This window comes from Manis javanica, chromosome 13, assembly GCF_040802235.1.
Source record: "Manis javanica isolate MJ-LG chromosome 13, MJ_LKY, whole genome shotgun sequence".
Taxonomy (NCBI): domain Eukaryota; kingdom Metazoa; phylum Chordata; class Mammalia; order Pholidota; family Manidae; genus Manis; species Manis javanica.
The window spans coordinates 80769464-80794857 of record NC_133168.1 but is presented as its reverse complement, the minus strand read 5'-3'; the positions used below and the strand labels follow the sequence as shown (position 1 = coordinate 80794857).

The window sequence follows — 25394 nt, the reverse complement described above, 5'->3', positions numbered from 1 at the left end:
GGGGAGCCTTCCAAACAGCCTCCCAGAAAGTATTTGTGCTAGTCCACATGCACGAGCCTGGCCACATTTTGGTGACCTCCTGGTCATTGTGGGAGTAGAAGGGAGGTGTGTGTGTGTGTGTGTGTGTGTGTGTGTGTAGAAGGGAGGTGTGTGTGTGTGTGTGTGTGTGTGTGTGTGTGTATAGAAGGGAGGTGTGTGTGTGTGTGTGTGTGTGTAGAAGGGAGGTGTGTGTGTGTGTGTGTGTGTATAGAAGGGAGGTGTGTGTGTGTGTGTGTGTGTGTGTGTGTGTGTGTGTGTGTGTGTGTGACTTCTGATGCCGTTTTGCATCCACTGCCCCCGAGCCCGTTCCTGCCTCCGGTGCTGGACTGTGCAGTCACAGCCGACATCTGAGCTTCCATCACATTTTTGCTTGGCATGTTTATTTTTGTTAAGTGCTCTATTATTTTTTATGAGCTCAGAGTTGTAGAAATGTAAGGAATTTGGCCCTTTACTCAGCTTCTTGATGGAGCCAACAAAGGACTACTGATCCGACACAAAGCTGGGGAGAGTCACAGCGTGACCCTGCCTCTGTCTGTGACCCCCGTGGAGTTCCAGCTAATTTGGGCTCCACGCTGGAGACTGCTGGCCCACCAAGCTCCAGGCTGAATCTTTGTTCCTCACAGTCTTGCATTCACTCACCTCAGAAAGCCAAAAGCCTTCTTCTTGTCCTCTTTGCAGATTTCCAAGGAACTGTGGGTGCATAATTAATGTTTAGAAGGTAGATCTTATCACCCGGTGGGAGAGCCCAGCTCCCGTGTGCCTTATGTGCCCGGCTGATCGTCACACACCTCCTCTGCCCACTGCGGAGGCCCCCTGTCCTGCGGCTGGATGGAAGAAGCCCCTTTGCCAGTTTGCATTCACTTTTCCACAGGCCCAATTCTAGAATAAAGGGTGTTTTCAATCTTTCAGCCTCATTTATTTTTCCCATCTGAAAACAAAGTCCTTCTTGTTTTATTACTTCAAAGAGGAACTTAGGGGGTCCCGAGGTCATGGAATTTTGGGGACTTCCAGGTCATTTAGCTCATCTGTGCCACCGCCCCTCCCCAGCATAGGCTCAGGACACAGGCTCCCCTCTGTCCCCCACAGCTGAGGGCTGGACCTGCAGCCTCTGCTGGGAGACTTCTCACAAAGGCTGGTTAACTCACATTCCTCCAGGCAGTCCATTTCCATTTTTGGAGGGATGGTTTATAAATTGAGAAGTAACTTGGAGTCCCAAATGGGAGTGCGGTGGCCCACGTTCCTATCATTTTTAGTTTGGCCTGGCGGCCAGGGGTGGCAGGTCACCAGCTGAGCAGGTCAGAGGCCGCTGGGTGGGGGCGCTGGAGAGGGTCTGGGGCAGTGGCGCAGCTCGTGCAGAAGCTGGGGGTGCCTCTGGGTGGGGCCTTCACGACAAGGCTGTCTCCATTTAAAACAGTTTGTCCCATTTTCCGTCTGTATCACCCAGTGTGTCCCAGTTTTTGGTTCAGAAAATGTGATCTGCAGTAGAAGCTGGGTACAGATGAGATGGTTGCTAGCCCAGGAAGACAGCTGGGGTTCTGGGGGTAGCTAAGACCAGGTGATTTCCTGTTATTTTTTAGGCCAGTGAGCAAATCCTGGTGCACCCAGGGTCAGAGTCCCAGGGACTGCTCTGAAGGGTCCCTTCGATCTGTTCTGCTTGGTGTGGGTGGGGAGTGATTTCAGAGTTCTCCTTACCATTAGGCACTTGTATTAAATCGGCGTTTCCTTCATTGATTTTGCTTACCACTGCCTTTCAGATCTGGTAGGCCTGTGGGGCAAGGTGGGGCTCAGTCGAACCCATGCTGGCCTGTGGATGACTGCCAGGCCTTCTGTGCCTGTTGCTTCGTTTCATCTCCACAGCAACCCCGCAATGGGAGGATGATTCTCCTTTTACGAATGAGGAAGCTGAGGCTCAAAGGCCATGTCTCCCTGGCCGCAGGTCTAGGCACCGGCAGAGCCCGGGCCGGTGGCGGTTCGCTCTCCTCCCTTTCGGCTCCACCCTGCTGCCAGCTGCGGCGCCTCCCAGGCTTGCTACCTGGTGTTTGGCTGGGGAGGGCTGGGAGGGGTGCGCCCGCGGTCTCCGCCAGATGGAGGTGGTCGACACACTGTGCACAGAGCGTGAAAACATCGGGCTGGTCCAGAGCCGGGAGGAGGGACGAGCCCTAAGGTTTGGGTCCCCGTGGCCTCGGGTGGATGTTCGCGTGGGGCATGTTTGGGTTTGTATTTCAGACTTATTCTTGAATTTTTATTTCAGGACATAACTTGGCAAGATGAACACTCTGCTCCCTTCTCCTGGGAAACAAGGGTAAGTTGGATTAAATTTAGATTTGTTTGTCCTTGTAAAAAATTGCTTTGTTATGTATTTTTCAGCATTTGATAGACTGGTGGCCCCACGACCAGGCTGGGGGTGACGCGCCCCCTGCTGGTGGACAAGGGAGGAGCGGGAGAGTTGTGGGGAGCTGGGAAGTTGTGCGGCTTCAGGTGCCCTTTGCCTGGGGTGCCCAGCCATGCTTGGGAAGCAGGGCGGGAAGCAGCGGGGGCCCTTCAGGGGCCCTTTCTCTGTTCCCACCTCCGCCCACAGCACGCAGCACCTGGGTGGGACGCTCCATAAGCCAAGGAGCTTATGTCGCCTCCTCTTTTGGCGTGGGAACAACTACTTTTATTAAAATGAAATCAGGGCAGTAAGCCAGGCGGAGAAAGACAAGCACCAAATGATTTGACTCATCTGTGGAGTAGAAGAACAAAGAAAAAAACTGAAGGAACAAAACAGCAGCAGATTCACAGAACCCAAGAAGGGACTAGCGGTTACCAAAGGGGAAGGAACTGGGGAGGGTGGGTGGGAAGGGAGGGAGAAGGGGATTAAGGGGTATTACGATCAGCACACATAATACAGGGGGGTACGGGGAAGGCAGTATAGCACAGAGAAGACAAGTAGTGACTCCATAGCATCTGACTACGCTGATGGACAGTGACTGTAATGGGATGTGGGGGGGGCTTAATAATGGGGGGTAACCATAGTGTTGTTCATGTGAAACCTTCATAAGATTCTATATCAATATGTTAACTTAAAAAAAATGAAGTCAGAGGGCAACAGAGACAGTAAGTTGGGTAGGTGTGGGGCCGAGAGAGACCATGGCCGAGAGGAGACCGGAGATCCACCGGAACTGCCTGGACGAGCAGGCCGGCTGCAGGCACGAGAGTCCTGGGTGTGGAGGAGGGGAAGGGAAGACGCACTTTGTGCCTGAGGAGCCCGGGAGCCAGGTGATGCGCACACACATGCACTCGCCCCCATGAGCAGCAGTCCAAGCCAGCGTGGGCCCCTGCCCCGACCTCCGAGTCACTCATTTATCATTATTATTATTGCCAGAGTGTCTTGAGAGAGAATCAAGCTCAACTGTGTTTAATTAATTCCCCCAACCCACTGTCTGATCCAAGGAAAAGAGGGAGAAGAATCTTGGATCACTCAGCACTGGGTGCCAGGGGGCTCTTTCCTTAGTGGGTGGGGTGAGGGCGGCTGTGGCTGGAACAGGTCTCGACTTGCAGCCAGCACTGGGCTCCGATAGCTGAGGGGCTCGTTTTCTCACCTGCCCCTGCAGTTACTCGTCAGCAGAAATGAGCGTCCAGGGGGCGTGCACGGCGACTGGGGGAGAGCGTGGCACAGCAGTGAGGGAGTGGGTGCCAGGGCCCCAAGAGGCCCTCCCATGGGGACCTGTGTCTGAGGAGATGTCTGATGGGTTCAGTGTGTGAGTACAGCTGGTACGTTGCTCATGGGCGACATTCGGTAAATGATTGCTGCTGCCCAAGCAACCGGAGCGCCTCATGACGTGGAACCCTGTGAAAGCGAGGTGATTCTCAGAGTTAGGAGGTGGCCTTGAGAGCACATGGCATCGATCCAGATGAATGCACTCATTTGGCAAGCTCGGAGTCCTGCTGCCTTCAGGGTGCCATTACATTGGGTCCCAAGCACCCTATTTAATGTGCTACTTTTTATTTCCACTGCAGCTAAATAGCCTAGGTTTGTGCAGAGGGCAGGGTGATGGACTGGTGTGCCTGGAGGTGGAGTCTTCCTATTGACATGGACACCGTGGGAAGGGATAGCCAAGGTTGAGGTTGGAGGAGTGAAGGATGTCAAGGAGGGCCTGGAAGTACAGCAGCTTGTACGTCCAGCAGTAGATCCTTTGTCAAGTGACACTGCAAAGGCAGGTGTAGGTGGGTGGGAAGAATGTCTTCACACTGGTATTCAGCCGGGGGCCTTGGTACTCCTTGTAGATGGGCTCTGCAGAGGGGTGACTGTGAGGAGCTCTAAGCCAGAAGATGCCATCTCGGGGTGGTGGGCAAATAGATGCTCTGCAGGGCAGGGGTGAGCCAGCTGTGCCTGTCGTGGCCCAGAAAGCAGCAGACTCCCCAGGACTGGGCCCTGGGTCTGGTGATACCACCGCGATACAGGCCCAGAGAAGTCAGCGGTTGAGACGCCCTGAGCTCCAAGCCCATGTGCGCCTTGTGAGAGTATCTGCTCTCTCAAGAATCACCTCTTCCAGTGTTCCTGGATCCACTGTATGTAGGACCGGGCAGTTCATCTGTTAGCTGGCTTGCTGCAGGTAACATTTTGGGACAAGGGTGCCTGGGGCAGGGGCTGGGATGGGGCTCAGCTCCTGGGCCAATGTGGGGACAGCTGCCTGGAAAGGGGCTCGAGCACAGGGGCAACTAATGCAGTCCAGCGTGGCTCCCTGCCCTGGTGCTGACCGCCTCAGTGACAGGCCTGGGCCCTTAAGAGAAGGCTGATAAAATCAAGTGAATGTGAGTTGCTCATTTTGACTTGCATCCTCTTAGTGGAAAGTGTGGGCTTTGTGGCTCAAGAATTCTCAGTCCGTTTCATGTTCCCTTTCAACAGGGGAAAACCAGCTGAGTCCATGAACTGGTGGGGAGCTCGCTCTGTCCCCCCTGTCAGTATGATCTCTTGAGGTCAGGCTTAGTCTACTGTGGAGGCAAAAGAGAGAGCATTCCAGAGAGAGGAGCGCATCCCTCCCCTTGTTCATGGTCGGCACCAAGTTCCAGAGGGCCTCGCGTGCACCCCTCCCCAGCCTTCGGCTCCAGTGCCTGCCTCCTTCCCCGGGGCTCACAGTCTGATAGGAGCGTCTTTGGGGACGTGGCTTTAGCCAGGGCATGTGGCTCCAGGCTCCAAGTGCAGGCCCGGCAGGCACTGCTTCGTGCTGTCCCACGTTTGACCCTTGCCTCCCTCCGTCAGTTCCCTGCTGATGTGCAGCAGGCTGCCACACAGCTTCGTGGCGTAAGCTCTCGGTTCTGTGGGTCGGCAGTCTGGGCAGTACTCGGCTGGCTGCTCTTCTGCTGGCCTTGCCTGGGATGTCAGGTCATCCCAGAGCTGACAGGAGCCGGTCACTCTGAGATGACCCTGCTGCTTGTCGGTTGATGCTGGCCGTCAGCCGGGCTCCACGAGGGTGTGGAAGAGTTCAGCAGCTGGAAGAACAACAAATAGGGGCGGGAGGGGAGGCCCGCACAGCCTCTCCAGGCTTAGGCTTAGAAATTGCACCGTGGTAGTTCTGCTTCGTTCTGGCCAAAGTGAGGCCCAGCCCAGCCGGGTTCAAGGTGTGAGGAAATAGGTCACACCTTTGGCGAAGTGGCAGAGAATTTATTGATTTTTCAGTCTGAGGTTCTCTACCCTGGAAGGTGTGACACTAGGTCACTTCATTTGGTTGTTTATTGACCATCCTTTGACTTTTTTTTTTAATTGTGGCAAAATACACATAAAATGTACCAGCTCAGTCATCTGGAAGTGTACAGTTCAGTGGCATGAACTACACTCACATTTGTGTGACCATCACCCCTGTCCGTCCACGGACCTCTTTTCATCTTGCAAACTGAAACTGTGTCCCCAGCAGACACTGACACCTGCCCCTGCCAGCCTGGCCACCCTCCATCTACTTTCTGTCTCTATGATGTCATTCATTGATTTAAAAAAAAAGTCAGTGGACATATAGTGTGTATCCTTTCTAGGTCAGATGTTAGACTAAGACCCAGCACTGAACAAATACTTCTGCAAACAACAGCCCAGGGAGTGGACAGCTTCCTTCGGTGGAAAAACTTCTGCAGGAGAAAAGCTTTAGCCACACAGCTGTTCCTTGTGTCATTTTCCCCCACTGGACACATATTTATACATGTGTTGGTAGCTGTAATCTCATGCCTTCCTCCAACTATTCAGATCAACATAAGCTAAGTGCCCTGCTCTTTCTCAGCTCTGACTTTTCATAGGACTGCTAGGCAGATCGTCTGAGGCCAGGGTAAGCGTGACCCACGGTCCCGACTGTTGGGGGCAGAGCTAAGAATCCCAGGGATTCGGGGTTCCTGCCCAGTTGCTGCACCTCTGCGTGGGCTCCTTCCTTTAGGCCAGCCCATGGTGGCCCCACCTACAGAGAATGAGCAGGGTTTGGGCTTGGGACCTGGGGTCGCTGCCTAGTCAAAGGCACTCAGAGCAGGAGAGCCCTTGATGGCGGGGCAGGCGTGCAGCAGTCTCTGTGCTCAGCTGTGCCCTCGCTCTGAGTCCTGCTCAGTCTTCCAGCTCATCCCTCTTTACCTGGGTCACCTCCTTCCCAGGCTGACGTGGGCCTGGGGCCTCGGTGGCTCCATCGTGGGAGGTTGGCTCAGGGAGAGCAGCCTGCCCAGCTGGGGCCGGGTGCTCATGGTCGCGGGGTTTCCCACTTGTCTGTCAGCTTGGCAGGCGTGGGCGGGGAGGGGGTGCCTGTGGGCCCGCTGGCGGATTCCTTTCTCATGCCTCTGATGCTTCAAGAGGAAAAAACTCAGCCCTTGGAATGCTCCGGGGGCGGGGAGGCAGGGAGCAGAGAGGCCTCTGGGCATTCTCCAGTGGGCCTGGGCTGGGGGGTTTGGAGGACGTGCCTGCTGAGGCAGGTCCGGCCCTGGTGCTGGGCCGCTGGGCTCTGGGGAGCGCCTGCCCCCAACACACACATGTGCTTCCCTGCCAAGGCTGTCTGGCTTTTTCCTTTGTGCTGACCTCAGTCCTCCCCATGTTCAGCTGCCCATTTTGGGGGTAATAAGTAGGAATGGTTGTGTAGATTCCCCGATTCCTTTGATATCAAAAGATATCTGATGACCCATGTGGACCATTTCCAGAGTAGGGGGGCTTTCAGGCACACCCACGGGAGAAAGATCGGCACTCACGCTCGAGCACATCCTCTGCGCCGTGCTCCGCATCTGGGATTTGCACACACATCGAATTATCCTGCCTTTGGGAGGTGGGTGTCACTGTTCCCGCTGTGGGTCAGAGCTCCAGCCGGGGCTGAGGGATGGTGGTAACTAGCAGGCAGTTGAATTGTTGAAGGGAGATTGCAGTCTGGGTCTGTCTGTGGCTTGTGGGTGTCTCCTGCCCATGGGCGGACAGAGGCCGTTCAGTCGGGGTGTTCCCTGCATGGAGGATTCCTCTGGTTCCGAGCCAGGGCTCTGCTTGCTGGCCCTCCGTTTCTAAGGAACGTGGTAGCAGCAGCCATCCTGCTGCTTGTTACAGTGCGAGATCCCCGTTTTGGCCCCCGGGCCCTGCTCCCCGAGACTCCCCCATCTCCGTCCAGTGGCCGTCTCACTCTTCCCTGTGGGGTCCCTGACCTGACGTCCTGACGCCCAGGGGCTTTCCGGCCGGCGCCCCCTACAGCCCTCAGCCCCATCTCACAGGCCTCCTTGGGACTGTGTTCCTCTGACCTCGGCACCTCTATTGCCCCTCTGAGCAGGCCCAGCGGCGGCCAGCAGCTCACATGCCCCCACCTTCCCTCGGATCCTCATGACAACCTGTCTACAGATGAGAAGCAAAGGGGTGTCAGCTGGAAACCGGAGCCCAGGGACAAGTGCATGCGCCCGTCCTTGGTGCTGTGGTGGAGGGGGTGGTGTGCCAGTCCCTCAGGCCCTGCTGCTCCCTGCTGGCCTGCAGGGCCTGACCCTGTCTCAGTGCCAGAACCTGCTGTCTCTTCCCTGCTAGGCTGTCACGTCCCCTAATTTTGTGATTTCCAGTTTCTATTATCTTCCCTTCTTTCTACCCTTCCTTCTTTGGAGGGGGAAGGGGAGAATAGATGTTCAGTGGTTTGTGGATTTATGCAGATTTGCTCTAGTATTCTATCTTATTTTCTGACAATATTTCTGCAGCCTTTGTCTCAACAATTTAGACAAACAGTTTGGCTGGAGGCTGCCAAGCCAAACAGTTCGTTTGGCTGCATGCACTCCCCTTTACTGAAATATCCCACATTCCTCTCCAGTGAGGGGGCCGTAAAAATAGATGCTGGCCTCAGTTGTGGTGATTCTGTTCTGTTTTTAGAACAGATGTGGCCAGCTGAGACCCAGTTCCCCATGCAGGCCACCGCTGCCTGGCCCGGTCCTGGCAGTGGACTGACCTTGGGCGCATCCCCCCGGCCGCAGCCAGCGCCTGGACGGCGAGGGGCTGTCCGGGGTCCGCCGGGGTGGGGGCGGGGGGGTGGGCGTCCTGCTTACGCCCACACTGCTCCCGCCTCACAGGTGGAGTAGGACAGTGGGCCGGACCCACCCGGCTTCCTGTCCGTGCCCAGCAGGAGAGCCAGAGCCCATTACTATCAGCTTTTCTTCTCAGGCAGTGTCCTCTGCTGGCCCCCCTCGGTGCTGCTCAGTGAGGGGCCCAGGCCAGCGTCACCTCCTTTCCCAAGAGCTCCGACTCCACACCTGGGAAAATAGGCTTTTTTTTCCAGAAATAAAAAAACTGCATCTTAAACTTCATTGTCTTTGCGCTTTCCCATGCTCATCACAGGGTCCAGGAGTGGTCCCCCAGCTAGCCTACCCTTTCTGCAAGGCAGGGCTGCCCCCCTCTGGCCCACTGACCTGCCCTGGGGAGAGCAGGTCCCCCTCCAAGCCGTGTCCAGTACCTCCAGTATGGGTACAGCCTTGAAAAGCGTGAGGTCAGAGCCCGCAGCAGCCCCGGGTCACAGAGGAGTCCGTGGGACAGGACAGCGGCTCCACAGCAGTGCCTCTGGCCAGTTCAGACTCCACTGCCCGACCCTGGGCTCCCAGAGTGGGGACTCCAGTCACGTGGGCTCCGCTGTTCCAGGCACAGACACCACCTGCTTGTCCCAGCCACGGGCAGCGTGCCGTGACCTGGTGACCAGAGGGGGCGCAGGAGGGGCACCTCTGTGCGTCCCGGCTGGGTGTCTAGTGGGCCTGGGGCCCGGGGAAGCGGGCCGCACAGCCAGCAGAAGCCGCCCGGCCCGTCGGGGAGAGAAGGGGGAGCGGCCGGCAGGAAGAAGGCCTGGGTGGGGCGGAGTCAAGGAAGCCCGGGGCAGTAAGACGACTTTGGGGTAGCCAAGGCTGTCAAGTGCACGGGAGGTGCTGCCTCACGGGATCCGCACACTGCGTGTTTTGCAGGTGAGTGTGGAGCCGCTTCTCACCCTTGCTCCTGGTGTTGCGTACCTCCAGAGCCCATTTCACGCGTAACCCCTCTGGGGGGGACGGGACTGACACCCTGGGGTCGCGGTCCTGGGAGGAACGGCCTTGCCCTGCTCCCCACCCTCCGCCGGGCATCTGCTGGGGTTGTGGCCGGGGGCTGATACGGGAGCCGGACAGGAAATAGGCCCTTTGCTCCTGTTCGCTTCACTCCCCCTCCTTCCCAACAGGTGTGTGTTTAAATACAAATAACAAACCCAAATCAGAGGACTCTCTTTTAAAGAAGATGGCAGTCACATTTTATTTGCAGAGTAAAAACAACATACACCTGGGGAAAAAGGCCCAGAAGCAAACAGGCCAGGACTTCTTATTCTCCAAGTGTCCCGGGTCGCTAGTCCCCTTTCCCCGGAGCCCCCCAAACCAGCTAGCCGCGTCTGTCAGCAGAGCCCTCTCCTCCCGCCAGATGGCGCTCTCCCGGGGGAGCTGTCCCACGGTCCCCGATTGCCCAGGTCGCTGCTTGGGTGCCCTTGCAGCGGTGGCCCGAAGCAGTCTCGGAACTGCCGCGGCCGCCTGTGTCCCCAGTGTCCCCAGTGTGCCCGGCTTGGCCTGTGGCTGCCCTCTGCGTAGACAGATGTTTAGCTTAGTCTTCCGGAGGCTCCTATGCGGGGATCCCCCCTGGAGGGATTGCCTAAAAAGCCTGGGGTTTGACACACTGCTCACTCTTAAGTGTCTTCTATACACTGCAGTTTCCACATAAAAGTCAACTCTGTTCTCTAAGTCTTGGTCCCTACTTCTGAGATATTTTTAGCATTTTGTTTGTTTAAAGAAAACATCATCTCTGCCCACAGTCTCCCTGTTTTCTGTTGTGGAATTTGGAAAAATGCAGGTATTGACAATGGTTCACCCAGAAAGTGTCCTTTAAAAATCAAGTTAGATCGTTGACACCCTTATGGAAATCCTGTTGTGTGCATGGCTCTGGTTAACATGGACGATGTCCCTGGCGGCTGCTAGCTTTTATGCATGGCATGCTGCCCGGCATGGCCTCAGGCCTTGGAATCATCGATCCAGGGTAAAATCCCAGCTGTGCCATTTCCTAATGGGCTAGTGACCCAGGACGGTTCACTCAGTTGCTGCAACCCCCCATTTTCTCACTTGTAGAGTGGAAGTTAAAAAATAAGAAAACTAAAAACCCAAAAACAAAAACATGCCTCTCAGTAATCTGCATTTGTTCTGAACCAGAGCTTCAAGCAGCCTTTGTGATTTGAGCTCTAGTTCTTCACGGCCTCATCATCTCATCTTCTGCCTTGAGGAGAGACCTCTGGCCATCAGAACTCGGGCTTTTAGGAGAAGTCTGCTTTTGTGTTTTGATGTTTCACTTCTGGAAATCTCTCTGAAGAAATGAACTCCCGCTGGGGTAGAGCTATATGCATGCAGATGTTTTGTGGCAACCTTAATTAAAACAACACAGGTTAGAAGCAGCAGATTGTCTGTCCAATAATAAAAAAGTGGTTAAGTAGATAGTGGGACCAGCTGCTCAGCTGTCTTGCACCCCTTAAAAATGATGGTTATAGAGACTATGTAACACCCTGGATGATGCTTGTGATTTATATGGAAAAAAATGCCCCAAATTATATGCATAACAGAACTGCAACCTCATAAAATATGGACATGGAAAATATTACACAAGAATATAAAAAACAGTGGTAGTCATGGGAAGAAACGAATTTTTTCCTCTTTTTTCTAATTCCCAAACCTTCTGTATTGTAGTTTTATTAATTGTTTTTTAAGGGGGCATTGTATGAGGGAGCACAAATAGTGAGGAGGAGAAAAGGTTTCAAGACTGATTTTAGAAATGATTGGGATCAGAAATCGCTTGTTCCGCAGAATCTGGGGGACGATATCCTCCGGTGTGAGGGGTTTAGGGTTCCACCTAATGACCAGTTTGCCGGAACATCTCCACGCTGTCATTTTGGAGGTCGCCGTGCCAGTGGCACCGAATCAAGTACAGCATTTCTGGGGCGCCCAGTTGCAGGGTACGGGCTGTGCAGGTACCAGGCCATGCCCTGGCCTCTGGGGTCTGTGATCTAAGGTGGTGACGGGGCCCTGGCTGAGAGGAGCAGGACCCGGTGAGAGCCGGGAGCGGGGCCGCCTGGGGGGTCTCAGAGAAGAGCCCTGCAGCCGTGGGGTCTTGGTCCGGCAGGCCGCAGCTCGGGGCTCAAACAACGGCATTTATTTCTTGCAGCTCTGGAGGCTGGAAGTTCAAGATCAAGGCGCTGGCGTGGGAGGTCTGGTGGGAGCCCTCCTCCTGGCCTGCTGCTGTGTCCTCACATGGAGGGGGAGGTCTTCTTTTACTCTCCTGATGAGGGTGCTGGTCCCATCGTGGGGTCCCCTCAGGACCTAAGCACCTCCCAAAGTGCCGCCTCCTAACCACACCACTGGGGGGTGTTTAGAGCCGCAGCGGGTGACTTTGGGGTGCACAGACGTGCAGTCCTCAGCAGGCCTGAAGGTGGAGGGCTGGGTCTCTGCAGCTGCCCTCAGGCCTGCCCTTGACCTCGATTCAGTCCATGAAAGCAGGGTCTGGCTCTGGGGTAAAGGAGGGGAGGCCAGGTGGGCCAGGTATGACCCTCACCGCGGTGCTGTGTTGCCTGAGCCATGTGCCCCCTCGTCACCTCCCAGCGAGGGCGTCCCCCACCAGGCAGCTCCTCAGGAAGGTTCTGGAACCACCTCAAGGAGACGCTCACCGCGCAGAGGATGTTAATCCTGAGTGAGAGCTGGAGCGTGAGCCATTCATGGTGCCTTCGCACAGCCGCGGCTGGCGCCCTGTTGCAGGGATGCGGTGTGTCCTGGAAGTCACCCCTCAGGGCAGAAAGCCAGAGTGCTGCTGCTGGGGGTGGTGTGTCGGCGGCGAGGGGGCTGGCGCAGCTGTGCGGGTGGTGATGAGGGCCACTCTCTTTTTTTCTCCCGTGTTGGGCTGCAGAGCCAGATGGAGTTCAGCGTGTCCTCCTTGTCCATCCAGGAGCCAAGTGGCGGCACCGCCTGCGAGGTGCGGTGCAAAACCTCTCAGGGGGCGCAGATGCCCCGGGCCCCCCAGGGTGGCAGATCGTCCAGCCTGGATGCTCTGGGACCTGCCCGGAAGGAAGAGGAGGCCTCCTTCTGGAAGGTCAACGCAGAGCGGTCCCGGGGGGACGGGCCCCAGGCCGAGTTCCCGTCGCTGACCCCCAGCCAGATCAAGTCCATGGAGAAGGGAGAGAAGGTCCTGCCTGCCTGTTACCGGCAGGACCCGACCCCGAAGGACAAGGAGGCCACAGCAGAAGGGCCGGGCATCCTCCACCAGGAGCAGTATGGCCTTCCCAGCATGGGCACCGAGCACGAGAGACCCCAGCCCAGCCAGGCCTGCACCGCCACCGCAGGCGACGCCACCCCCTCCGAGCCCGCAGGGGAGCCGCCTCCTCCCGAGGCCAGGCAGGAGGCCAAGGAGGACACTCTGTTCTCAGAAGCCATGCCTGCACAGGTGGGTGGCGCCTTCCTCTGGGAATGACGGGGGAGGCCTCCCTGGGATGGCCGGCTGCAGGTGCCCACACTCCCTGCCCACTCCTCGGAGGTCAGGAGAGCTGGGTTGTTACTCAGCTTGGTCACTGACAGGTGCACACGGAGACCTGTCTGTAAGTCCGTCTCAATGCCCTGACTTGTTTGCTGCCAGGTGGTGTGGCCCTGGTGCCCGCTACCCTTCCCTGGGTGCCGGAGGGCAGGTACAGGAGGGGTTGGTTACAGGACTTGCAGGGGAGGGCTGTCCACGAGGGAGGGTTCAGATGCCTTTGAGGTGGGCTGGGCTGTTGGCCAGGAGGGGATCAGTGTGTGCCCCACTGTTTCTCTCCATTTTAGTGTCATCTGGACTCCCTTTTATTTTTTAAATATATGTCTTTCATCTTGAAAATCTGAAACTGTCCCCATTGAACACCGACTCCCCAGCCCTAACCCCTCCCTCGCACTCCCTGGTTCCCATGCTCATACTTTCTGCCAGTGAATTTGACTAGTACTTCATGTAAGTGGAATCTTAAAGTATTTGTTTTTTTCCATCTGGCTTATTTTGCTTAGCTTAATGTCTTTAAGATCCACCCCAGTTGTAGCATCTGTCAGAATTTCCTTTTTAATGCTGAGTAATATTCTGTTGTGTAGATGTACCACATCTTGTATATCCATTTACCTGTTGATGGACATTGGGGCTGCTTCCCCCTCCTGGCTGTTGTGAATGTTGCTGCTGTGAATGTGGGTGTACAAATATCTGTTTGAATCACTGCTTTATATATATTTGGGATATAGACCAGAAGAGGAATTGGTGGGTCATGTGGTGAATCTATGTGTAGCTTTTGAAGCCATGCTGTTTTCCTTCATGGCGAGCTCAGCTGCCAGCAGCGCACGAGAGCCCATCTCCTCCACATCTCAGCTGCACTTGTTTTCGTCCTACTTTTTTTGACAGTAGCCACCCTAATGGCTGTGATATCTCTGTCTCTGTGTGGCTTTGATCTGATTGTCTCTAATGGGGATGTCAGCATCTTTTCATCTTGCTTATCGGCCATCTGCATGTATACTCTGGAGAATGTCTGTTCGGGAGGCTTGCCCGGCTGTCACTGGGTGTGTGCTCTGTCGTTGTGGCCATCCTCGGGCGTCTCCTGAGTGGGACCCCACCTTCCACGCCTGTCTCCGCAGCTGAGCCCGCCAGCTGTCCTCAGGAGGAGCAGCCCTTGGTGGGAGCTGCCTCGCCAGCTCCCGCCAGCTTCCCCACGCCCCCTCAGCCCCGCACTCCTGCCCTGTCTCTGACCTTCCTGCATGGGCTCCTTACAGGCCCACTCAGCTTGCCTCTATCTCCGTCTAGTGACCTTTCTCTGATGCTGTGCAGCTGGGTCCTCTAGAGGAAGCAGTTCTATGAAAGACGTGAGTCTTCATTGTAAGGGAATGCAGGAAAGTGTGCGTGGGGGAGTGGAAAGGTCGGATAGAGCACACACAATCCTCTGAAGGAACAGATGTCTGAGTGCACAGAGTGCACTGCCACCACATGTAAGAAACTGGTAGGAAACCGGCAAGAGGAAACCGTGCCTGAACACCTCCGGTATTCCATGTTTTGGCTCACTGTGCATCCATCTCAGATGCAGCAAAATTGGCCTGAGATGAGCTTCAAGTGAAGCTGCTCAGCTATTGCCTGCCGTTTCCTCCGTGTAAGCATTTTCTGTTTGCCAGCTGTGTGGAAGGTAGAGTGTCAAAGTGTCCTTGCCCAGGAAGGCTGCAGCCCACCAGGGGAATATCTGCCTGTGTTCGGCCAGAGGAAAGGGTCTCACAGGTCACAGGTGGCTGGTGGAAACCTGCTGCAATGTGTCTGAATACAGCAGCAGCTTGAGAAAGCCCGTGCTCACAGAGGGGCTCTTCCCATCAACCCCGTGTTCCTCAAGGGGGTATCCTTGGCCTGAACAATGGCTCTGGGTTAGGGGAAATCACCTCAGAACCTTTCCCACAATCTGAAAGAAAAAGCTGTACATCCCTTCCCCATATTTTTGATTTCCTCAACTCTGAAAGTTCTTTTTGTTTTGTCTGTATGTGTGTGTGTGTTTTACATTTGAAGACCATTTTATAATTTTTTCTGTTATTCCATGACTAAATTTAAACATGCCTGTCATTCAGAAATAGAAAAGATACACTTTTCTCCTTTTCTCTGCAGGTGGGTCTGTTAAGCTGCTCGCGGGGCATGCCTGGGATCAGAAAGAGGGATGTGTCGGATCTTGGCAGAGTGTAGCTTGCCCTGAGTTCTATTTAACTTTCTGGTTCCAGGCACAGAGGCAAATTGAGGTCAGGGAGCCTTGGAGACAGAGGCAGGCTGTTTCATTTGGGTCATTTTAAATGAGATGCTGTTTTTAGATTATGCATAATTCTCATGCCTCACTTTGGTATTTTTGTCCCTTCTACAGGTCAGCTCAAGTAATGTCATCTTGAAGACAGGATTTGATTTTCTGGACAACTGGTAAAATGTGTGAGACAAAAAAAAATCATAATACAACTCAGAAGCCCAAGATGTTTTCCACAGTGGTGTGGTAGACAGGGGGGAAAAGGGCCACACTTCCCTGTGTGTTTTCATGTTTTCTCTACACTCTTTTGGAATCATTTGGAAACTGGTAATATTGCCTTGTCCAGATTTCCAGATTCTAACCTTTTTGGTAAGACCAGATAAATATGCTGTCTCCCAGGATTTGATAACAAAAGTTTCACATTTGGAATTTTTAAACACCATCAGGATTTTAGCGAGTCTTGTTAATTAACACTTCTGTTTCCAGTTAGTTCTGCCCAATTTTCTCCCTCCTTAAAGTTTCCTCAACCGTGTCACAAAAATCGTAAAAGTAACTTTCAACTCCTTTTCTTTTTTTCCCCTCCCTTTAAAAAATGTATGGGGTTAACTTTGACGGGTGACGGTTGGTGATGGCTCCGCCATGTGACACTGGCACCCTAGTTGTGATTGCGGGAAGATCTGCCCCCTTGACCTCTTGCCAACGCCCAGGGCTTCACTGCCGAAGGCCACATTTCTCCCGTTGTGCACCACCCTCCACCCTTACGTCTTTTCCGGAAAACGGACTGCTGTGGCACGGCGGAGGTTGTCTTTAAGCTGCCCTGATACCTATTCAAACGACACATCCTTGTTTAAGAAGAGTTGCATGCTTAAAAATTTTACGTTAACTTTTCATTACTTTGTATCTAGATTTAGTGGTTGTAGCGCTTCTGTTTTTCTTGGGTTTGTAGCGGTTCCCTTTTGGAACTTCTTTGAGGCTTGGGTGCCCCTCCAGACGGCCCCTGTCCTGGCCTCCGCAGGAGGAAGGGCCGTTCTGCTCAGGCGTGGAGGACAGAGCTCTTCTGATCAGTTGTGTCAGAACCTTCCCGTGTGAGACTGGTGGGGGCAGTCGACGTCCTTGGTCCCGAGGACGAGGACGGCTCTGCTGCGTCCCCCGACCCCGACCACGGGCAGAAGTGGAGTGCGTTCTGCACGGCCCAGCAGCGCCCCCTGGAGACCTCTGTGGCGTCTCTTGGAGCTGGACCTGCTGCCTGCCCGCTGCTTCTCAGGCGGAGGCAGCTCCCAGGCGAGCTGTGCCCCGGCCGGTGCAGGGCGGCGAGGTGTGGGCGCCTTACCCTGACCAGTGGGCCCTGAGCTGCCCGAGCCTGCAGGACAGGCCCGAGTGTGACACACACGCCACTTCTCACTGTGTTCCTCTCACCTGAAGCCTTAATGCCACGAGTTCTTCCAGCGAGCGCCTGGTTTCACATCAAAGGTGTCTTTTTAAAAATGCCTGTTTAATAGAATCTTCTGAAATGATTTCCAGAATATTTTATCTTGCTCTAAGGTAAAGCACATGGCAGCCTTTTTTTCCAGGAAAGTTTCTGCCAAAGCTATGGCCTAGGCGACTTTTGGTTTGGTTTCTGTCAATTGTGTAATCCCCCTAAATCTCATTTGGCCCCTTGGGGTCTCGGATTTGACCTTCCTCTTTGGTGGCTGACTATATCATGGCACATCCAGGCTCTTCCTGTGCTGTTTGAGGATGGTTGAAACATGCAAGGGAAAAGGGGTTTTAGCATGGTGGGGAGGGGATAAGATCCTAGAAATCCAGCTGTAACGGCATGGCAGGTGCCAGCCCCTCTGGCCAGCTGCTGGGCTTACCACCTGCCCCTCCTTCAGCCCCTAGGGCAATGGCTGCTTTAGAGCCCATATGCTTGAAAGGGGCACAGGCTTTTTTTAAGGGTCCCTTTAAAAAAGATGTGCAGCCTTGAGTTTGTAGTCCTTGGTGTTAGTGTAGTAGGGAAAAAAGATTATATCCTGGGACAGTTAGCCCAAAGTGATCAGTCTGTACTTTTGGGAGGGGGTTCTAGTTCCTCTCCCACTCTTTCTGTAAAGCCCAGTATGCCCTTCAGGTTCTCCTGGGAGCTGAGGGGGAGTGGGGATTGTTGAAAGCTCCTGCCCCCTTTAGTACCACGTGGGGCCCAGCACCCAGCAGTGTTCAGGTGTCTCTTAGAATGGTGTGTAGAGTTCCATGTAGTGCAGCCTCCTGGGAGTAAATGCAGCGTCGGCCCTCAGAAGGCCTGGAGGGAGTCCTGGAGTCAAACGGTGCTGCCTTGTGCTGCCTGTGGAGATACAGGGTGTGGGAGAGATGAGGCCCGGGAGGGCACATGCTCGTGGGTCGCCTGCCACCTCACCTGCATATCCTGCTCTTAACCCAGGGTGGTCTGGGCAAAGGTGGTCCCTTTCCCTGCCTGCTCGGTGTCTGTGTCCTGTGTATCCAAGTAAGGGAAGTTAAGCTCCTATTTCCCCATGGATAGGACGAATTTTGTAAAACCGGAAGTTTGTCTCTATGACTTAAAAAATACACTGTCAGCTAGTGTGTGTGCGCTTTGAGTGCCCCGGCCCCCAGCCTTCTCCGCACCTGGGATTCAGCTCAAGGATTCAGTGTTTTGCTTTGGGTAACTTTGGGGTATTTTCAGAGCTCTGCCCCAGGAAGTTAGAAACCAGTGCCTGTTCTTTCACCTGGCGGCCCCTCACCCCATGCTCTGGTTTGGGGGTGCTGCCCACCTGGGGACCTGTGGGGGTCTGTCACCTAGCCTGCGCCACACCCCATGCGGATGTCAGAGCCACCTCCTTTCCTCTGCGCCTCCCTTCCTTTGATACGTTTTCAAAAATGAAAAATTCTTCCTGACTACTTGTAACTTGGTTGTATTTTATATTAATAGCCTTTAATAAAGCCATTTAAACTATTCTATTTGTGTCTGTTTTGGGCATCCACTGAAGTCGGGTCACATCTCTGGGTGCCTGTAATGCAGGCAGGCTGTGGCAGCGTCTGTCATATGGCAAGGGGCCCTTTTGTAAAGAATGCCATCTCTGGGAAGGGAAGACCTCTCCTTCTGGGGACAAGCAAGCCAGCTTGGAGGAAAAGTCATCTTCAAAATGTGCATCAGAAGCAGTAGGGGGAGTGAGCTGTCCTGTCTCGCCGTAGCTTTTAGAGCAGTTGGCCCAGGATTCCCCCTCTCCAGTATTCACACCCCTCTCTCCAAATTGGCATGAGCCTGCTATAAGATAACATTTTTTAAGTTTCTGGCACAGAGTAGTCCCTCAGTAAGAGTGAGAGGAACCCACCGTCCTTCATAGTGTGGTTTTAGGCCTGTAGGTGCGTTTAAATGATGTTCTTCACAAAATATATCTACATATGAGACATTTAAAAAATCATTTAAAAAAATTGTAGGGTGCTTTAGACACAGAGCAAATGTACTTATTTCAAAGCCTGTAATTCACAGCCTGTGAAGCATGTTAAAATCATGTTTCTTCAGACCTCAGGAATCTTAATACCCTGAAGGGTGCCTGGCCCGCCCCACCTTTGGGCTCCACCTTGCCGTGAGCACTGTCTGCCAACCTGGTGGTCTGCTGGGAAGTCCGTGGGCTCTGGAGGCAGACAGGTGCGTGTGAAGGGACGTGTGCACTTAGCAGCTCTGCGATCTGTAATGGGTAGATTTTCCTATGTTCTGCCTCTGCGCAATGAGCCAAACATTCCACCTCAGCGTTATGAGGCTTCCCGAGAACAGGTTTGGGAATCTCAGCCCTCAGGGGTGGTCATCAGCACTTCACTTCCCCCTGCCCTTGAGGTGATGGGGCTGGGGTGGGCTAGTTCAGTGGTAATGCCACTGAGTCATGGCCACATCTAGGTGGGGACTGGACTCCCCAAGTAGTTTTCAATCTGTGATATTTGAATTCCTAAAACTCGGAGGGGCTACTTCAGGGGCCACCTTGCGGGGGGTGGGGGACTATTCTACTCCTTCAATTAGGAAGCCCTAATTTGATGTCTTCCCTACACTGAGGCTTTGCATCATATCTTTGTTTTGAAAAAGGTTCCAGGGAAAAAATGAAGGTTGGAGACCCCTGGTAGTGTAAGCGCTTGGAGCTTGGGTTCTGCACATTCCCCGAGCCTAAGGCGTTCGCCTCCCACTCAGTGCTGGTCTGGCCCAGGCTTGTAGCTGCCCCAGGTTGGAAGGAGCTTTACAGGACGTACTGGTCCTGCTGTTGGATAGACTGGGCTGTCCCCTAGGGCAGCCACTGGCTACGAGTAGCTGCCTCACACTTGAAATGGGGAGAGTGCTGAGACATGCTGGAAGTGCACCATGCACACCGGATTTCCAAGGCTCAGTGTGAAAAAGAGAAGGTAGAGTATTTCTTTGCTAATCTTGTTATACTGATTACTTGTTGAAATAACACTTTGGATATATAGGTAAATAAATGCAATGTTAAAATTACTTTCACTTGTTTCTTTTTATATTTCTAAATGTAGTTGCCAGAAAATCACAGATTTTCCAAAGAAGGTACACAAATGGCTGACGGGTACATGAAAAGGTGCTGTCATCACTTAGCAGGAGGGAAGTGAAACCCAAATCACAGTGAGATGTCACCTCACACCTGCTGGGAGGGCTGTTACCAAAAGGCAAGAGGTGACAAGTGTTGGCAAGGATGCAGAGAAAAGGGACCCTTGTGCAATCCCAGTAGGAGGTGAATTGGTGCAGCCACTGTGGAAAGCAGCTTGGAGGTTCCTCAAAAAATTAAAAATAGAAGTACCATGTGACCCATGGTATTTTGGGTATTTATCTGAAGGAGAAAAATCACTTTTGAAAAGATATTTATACCCCCAGTTTCACTGTAGCATTATTTTCAATAGCCAAGACATGGAAGCAACCTGTGTCCATGGGTAGATGGATGGATAAAGAAGATGTGATGTACATATATGTACAGTGGAATGTTATTCAGCCAAAATACATGACGAAATGCCATTTGTGACAACATGGATGGACCTCAAGGGCATTATGCTCAGTGAAATAAGTCAGACAAAGACAAACACTGTATGATCTCACTTATATGTGGAATCTAAAAAAAAAATTAAACTCAGAAAAAGAGAACAGGTCAGTGGCTGCCAGAGGTGGGAGGATTGGGGGCAGGTGAACTGGGGGAAGGTGGTCCACAGGTGCAAGCTTCCAGTTAGAAGGTTCTAAAAGATCACACCTGTGCCGCACATTATGTTTCTGTTGGGTAGCACTGCGTAGAGCTCCGTCCCTTCAGGAGCGATCTCCCTGCACATCCCTCCCAGCCCGCTTGTGCAGCAGCTCCATGCGGGGTTGGGGTATGGACTGCATGCCCCCCCGGGCATGTGGATAGAAGGCTTAAGTCTCAGCCTGTTATGTCCTATGTCCCTGTGACTTTCTGCAAGTCTGTTTCCTTCTCTGTGACATGAGCACCCTGGCCGGCCCCACACAGTTCTTGTGATGCGCAGACCAGACAGTGAGTGAGACCCTCAAGTGGATGTCATTACCCCATCGTGAGAATGAGGAGGCCCAGAGAAGGGAAGTGTCTCCATGCTGGGCCAGTGGGCTTTCCTCTCTCCTGCAGGGAGTCCCCCACTAACCTCACAGCTGGCTGCACGTCCCCCTGACCTGCTGCTCCAGGGGGCGGTCAGATCAATGTGACAGAAGACGGCCCCTGCCAAGGGCAGCTTTGCCTTTTGGCCCGTCCCAACCTTTTGGGAATTCGAGCAAAACTGACCTCAAGGAATTGTACAAAATGGTCCCCAGGTGGAGCAGCTTATTTATGGCAGCAGCTTTTCTTGCAAATAAGCAGCGGGCCCCAAACCTTCTCCAGGCGTCTCTGTATAATGCTCCCTGCATGCCTAGAAAGATAGTGAGCAGCAATCTCACTCCTTTCCCGTTGAAGAAACAGAAGAACACACAGGCTGAGTGTTCAGAGGCACCTGCCCAACAGCAGCAGAGCCAAGAGCAGCAGGCCGGGCCTCGGGAGTGAGGGGGTGAGGCGAGGAGGGCTGCCTGTGGGAGGCGGAGGCAGGCGGCCTGTGCAGAGGGCCTGGCTGTTGCATGGAGGAGGGGCAGCGCCGTTTAGGAGTCTGTGGTGTCCCACAAACTCCCACTTTCTAGGACCAGACCCCTCACCGCGAGCCTCTTGGGCCCCCAGTCATCCTCCGTCAGAGTCACAGTGATGAACGGCGCCCCTGGTCCCCGGCCGAGCGTCAGTCTCTAAGCGCCTTCTTGGGGTAAGTCCCACATAACTCTTCATGTGACTTGCTGTTCTCCAGGTTCCTCGTTTGTAACATGGGGTAAAATAGTTGCTCTATGAGGGCGAAATGAGTGACAACTTGAAACACAGTCAGTAGAGCCAGGCATCCAGCAAATACTCAGCATGCATTATTGTTATTAGTGAATTATTCTTTATTAGTTGTTTACGAAGCCAGAGAGCAAACTCTCTGGAACCTTTTGTTTCCCCTGCGATTTTGTGGCATGGATATTCCACGGCTCAGGTAACTGCTCACGGGGCCACTGCATCAGTATTGATCTTACATAGCACATGCCGACAAGAAGCAGAAGCTCATCTCGCTACATCACCGCCCCAGGTTTCCCTTCCTGGAGCCCGCTGGTTCCTGCGCACCCACCTGCCACCTTCCCTGAAACACGGTTCAGATGGGCGACTCCTTCTCAAATGTTCTGGATAAAACTCTAATAAAACTCAACATGGGTAACAGTCTCTGCTCTCTGTGGTCTTAATAATTGAGTCATATTACACAGCAAATTCACCTTCCCGCTATACCAGTTAAAAACAACCTTTGCCTGCATGTCCCCTAGACCACAAGCTCCTCGAAGGCAGGACCATGGTCAGTCTTGCGTGTCCCACCTCTAGGGCCGTGTCTGCGGGCATCTCTGCTGCCCGCCTCTCTGCCAACTCGCTGCAGCCACACCGGCCCCACAGCAGTGGTGGGCCAGCTAGGGCGGCCTCCCGGCAGGACCAACAGAGAGATAGTGGCGGGAGCAGCCTGCACCTCCACCGTCTGAGGCGCGAAGGGGCCTCCCTGGGGCCAAGAGCATGCTCAGAAAGGAGCTCAGCTCTGGCTGGGTGTTAGTGCTGGAGGTGGGCCATTGGTCCTGATAAGGCCTGGGGTATGTTGGGTGTGTCCAAGGCAAGGAGGAGAGACGTGACATAGGCTCTGTAGTTGAAGTTAATAGAGAAAACAGCATCTCTGGATTGTTCTCCACGGCTACTATTTGGGCCTGAGAAAAATCGCTACTGCTTACCTCATGACTTCTTGGGACCCCCGTGGCCCGGCCTGGAGGAGGCCTCATGGCAGCTTCAGGGAGGCGGCAGCTCCTACACAAGCCTGCTGACGTCTGAGCCTCAGCTGATCCCGACCTGGCCACCCAGGGGCTTGGAACCCCAAGCGATTCATGCCAACCATAAAGGTGAGCGGGTGGCAAGCCCACCCCCACCCTGCGGGACTCCTGGGGACAAGTGTGGGTGAGGCTGAGGTTAGCTTGGAGTCAGGGAAGCTTCCAGTCCCCCAAGGAAGGGCCACTGGAGCTTGGAGTCCCTGAATCCATCAGTGGGGGGAGGCGGTGGGGGGAGAGGAGAAGGCTTGGGGTGGGAGTACTCGGTCCAGTCCTGCTCCGCGAGTGGTCAGCCGCACCTCAGCCTCTGCCTACAACTCCAGGGCACCGAGGGGCAGAGGGTTTTGACCTACAGTCCACAGGGACCCTCTGCAATGAGGGGCCTGCTGTGTGTGGGAACATCCCCTAGAGGAAGGGCCCTGAAACACTTTTTTCAGATTTTTAAAGGGGCCCCTGACCCAGAAAAGTATACAGCCTGGGCACTGGGGTTCTTTCCATATGTACACCTTCTAGACATCTAAACTTCAGGCCTCCCGGTCCTGTCTGCAGGTTCTAGCACTGACAGGTGCTGTCCAGGTCCTGTCCCTGGGCACGACTTCTGAGGGCGTGACTCTGAGGGGACCCAGGGGTGTGAGACTCTGAGGAACCCAGGGGGGTGACCCTGACGGTTCCCAGGGGGTGACTCAGGGTTCCCAGGGGGTGACTCTGAGGTTTCCCGGGGGGGTGACTCTGAGGGCTCCCGGGGGGTGACTCTGCGGAGAAGCTGGGTGGGAATTAGATGATACCTGTAGTTCCGGTCTCTGTTGTGGAAGAAAATGTCCTCCCAAAAGGCTGTGTTCTTCCTGAGTAACCGGCTGCAGGTGCTCCTGTCGGAGCCGCTTCCTTCTGTTGCCTGTGCCCGGGCTCCAGGGCGTCTCCTCGGGCAGGCGTGCAGCTGGCTGGGGCCCCATCTCCTCTGTCCTGTTCTCTGGGCGTGATGTGCTGTGGCTTTGCACCCCATTGGGGTAGCTTCTGCCTGGGCCCCAGGGCCTGTTGCTGGAGGAAGAGGTGCTCCCCAGGCCACCCAGCCACGTAGTGGACGCCCAGAGCTCATGCTGTCGGTGTCCCCCACGGAACCTGCTTCTCTCTGCTGTCGTCAGCACAGGACAGGGATTCACAAATGGGCTGTTCGGGGCCTGGGGAGTTCAGCCCGTGGAAGGCTGAGGGGAGCTGCCTGCCTCTGAGGATGTTCCACCTCCTTCTCCAGCTCTCCTGCCCCACACTTCCAACCTTCTGGGGGTAAGACCCAGGCCAGGCCTCAGCACCGGGTCGGCCGCCAGGAAGTGGATGCAGAAAAGAAATACTTGAATCTTTGGAGGCGAATGATCTGAACTGGGAGCTCCCCAGACTTTGGGGGAGAACAGGCCCCCATGCCCAGGCCTCCCCACTGGCCATTTCTGGAAGTCCAGGCCAGAGACGTCCCTCAGCCCACCAGCCTGCCAGCCCAGCCCTCCCCGACCTGCTGCTTCTCTTAGGACTCATGCTAGTGGACAGCTCATTGTTTTTGTATACATTTAGCTTTTCCCAGAATACTCAGCCCCCATTTAAAACAGGCCTGCTGACTTGGATATCCTTTGGGCAGGAGAGGTAGGGAGTTTTATTTTTCTATTGAAGGCCTCATGGTAACTACCTTGCCAGATGCTGGGCGGCCTCACCAACCAGCTGGACCCCAGCTCTCCTCGAGCACAGAGGCAATATTTTCCCTGGACAGGCTGAACAGATGGGCTTTTCCAGAGAGTCCAGGCTCCCGAGCCCCATGCAGTGAGCTACCCCCGTGCTGCTGACGCCGGCCTTCATGTCAGCCTGGCCTGGGCCTAGCCTGGAAAAAGGACGTGCCAAGCCCCAGAGGAAAAGAAGTAGAATATATTCTTCCTGCCACATGGAAGTCGTCAGACCTGGGCTGGGTGTCCTCATCTCCATCGTTGGGGAAGAGCTCGTAAAGACCTTGGAGACAAATGGCTGGTGTCCCGGTGGCCACGCCCACCTGGCCCTGATACCAACCTAGGCCTCGCCGTTTGCCAGGACAGCCTCTCCTGAGACCTGGACAGCAACGGCAGAGGGCAGGGCCTCAAACTGCCCCCCACGCAGATGCCCCTCAGGCCACCTCCTCTTCGCACAGGAGCTGGGGTCCCTCGCCCACACTCACCGGTGTGGGACGCCCTGGCTCAGCTTCTTCCCATTTGCCATTTCCACAGCCCGCTGCTGGATTCCTCGCCCCACTTCAAGCTCTGTGGCTGTGGGTCTCCCGCTAGAGCTGTGGGCGAGCCCCAGGCCCCAGTCTGCCCGCGGCCTCCCGGCTGCTGCCTCTGGGTGCTGAGCGCCGCCCACACAGCCCTTTCTTCCCTGCCCTGGGGAGGCCTAGCCCCCCTTCCTCCGGGGTCAGGCTGCCTGACCCTCCCCAAGCCCCCATCCCTTTGCAGACGCCCCGCCACAGGACTGTCCCCCCGCCTGGCCTCGCCCACCTCTCCTCTTGTTCTCTGTCAGTCACAACGCAACGCGGGCAAATCATCCAAGTTGTCAACTTGTGATGGGCTTTCTTCATCTGTAAAGTGGGTGTGGTGCAGAGCCCAATCAGCGCCCTTGGGGGCGTTAGCAGCGAGCAGGGAAACGGCCTGGCCTGTAGGAATCGCCCTGCAAACGGGAGCCGCTTCACTCTGTCACCCGCGGAGACAGCT

At 54.7% G+C, this 25394-nt stretch overlaps 1 protein-coding gene across 3 annotated transcripts in view; it reads left to right on the top strand.

The window, feature by feature from the left end:
- C13H1orf198 (chromosome 13 C1orf198 homolog) overlaps positions 1–18236 on the top strand; it is a 29962-nt gene extending 11726 nt beyond the window's left edge. Inside the window, exons 1-4 of one of the 3 annotated variants that reach the window (XM_017646514.3) lie at positions 2061–2203; positions 2291–2341; positions 12434–12967; positions 15414–18236. In XM_017646514.3, coding sequence (XP_017502003.2) covers positions 12440–12967; positions 15414–15470 — 585 coding nt within the window. In that variant the 5' untranslated portion in view covers positions 2061–2203; positions 2291–2341; positions 12434–12439 and the 3' untranslated portion in view covers positions 15471–18236. Of the gene's footprint in view, positions 1–2060; positions 2204–2290; positions 2342–12433; positions 12968–15413 lie in introns of those variants that run through there. The other 2 variants (XM_017646513.3, XM_017646512.3) reach the window with 2 other exon arrangements.
- Positions 18237–25394: the final 7158 nt, after the last annotated feature.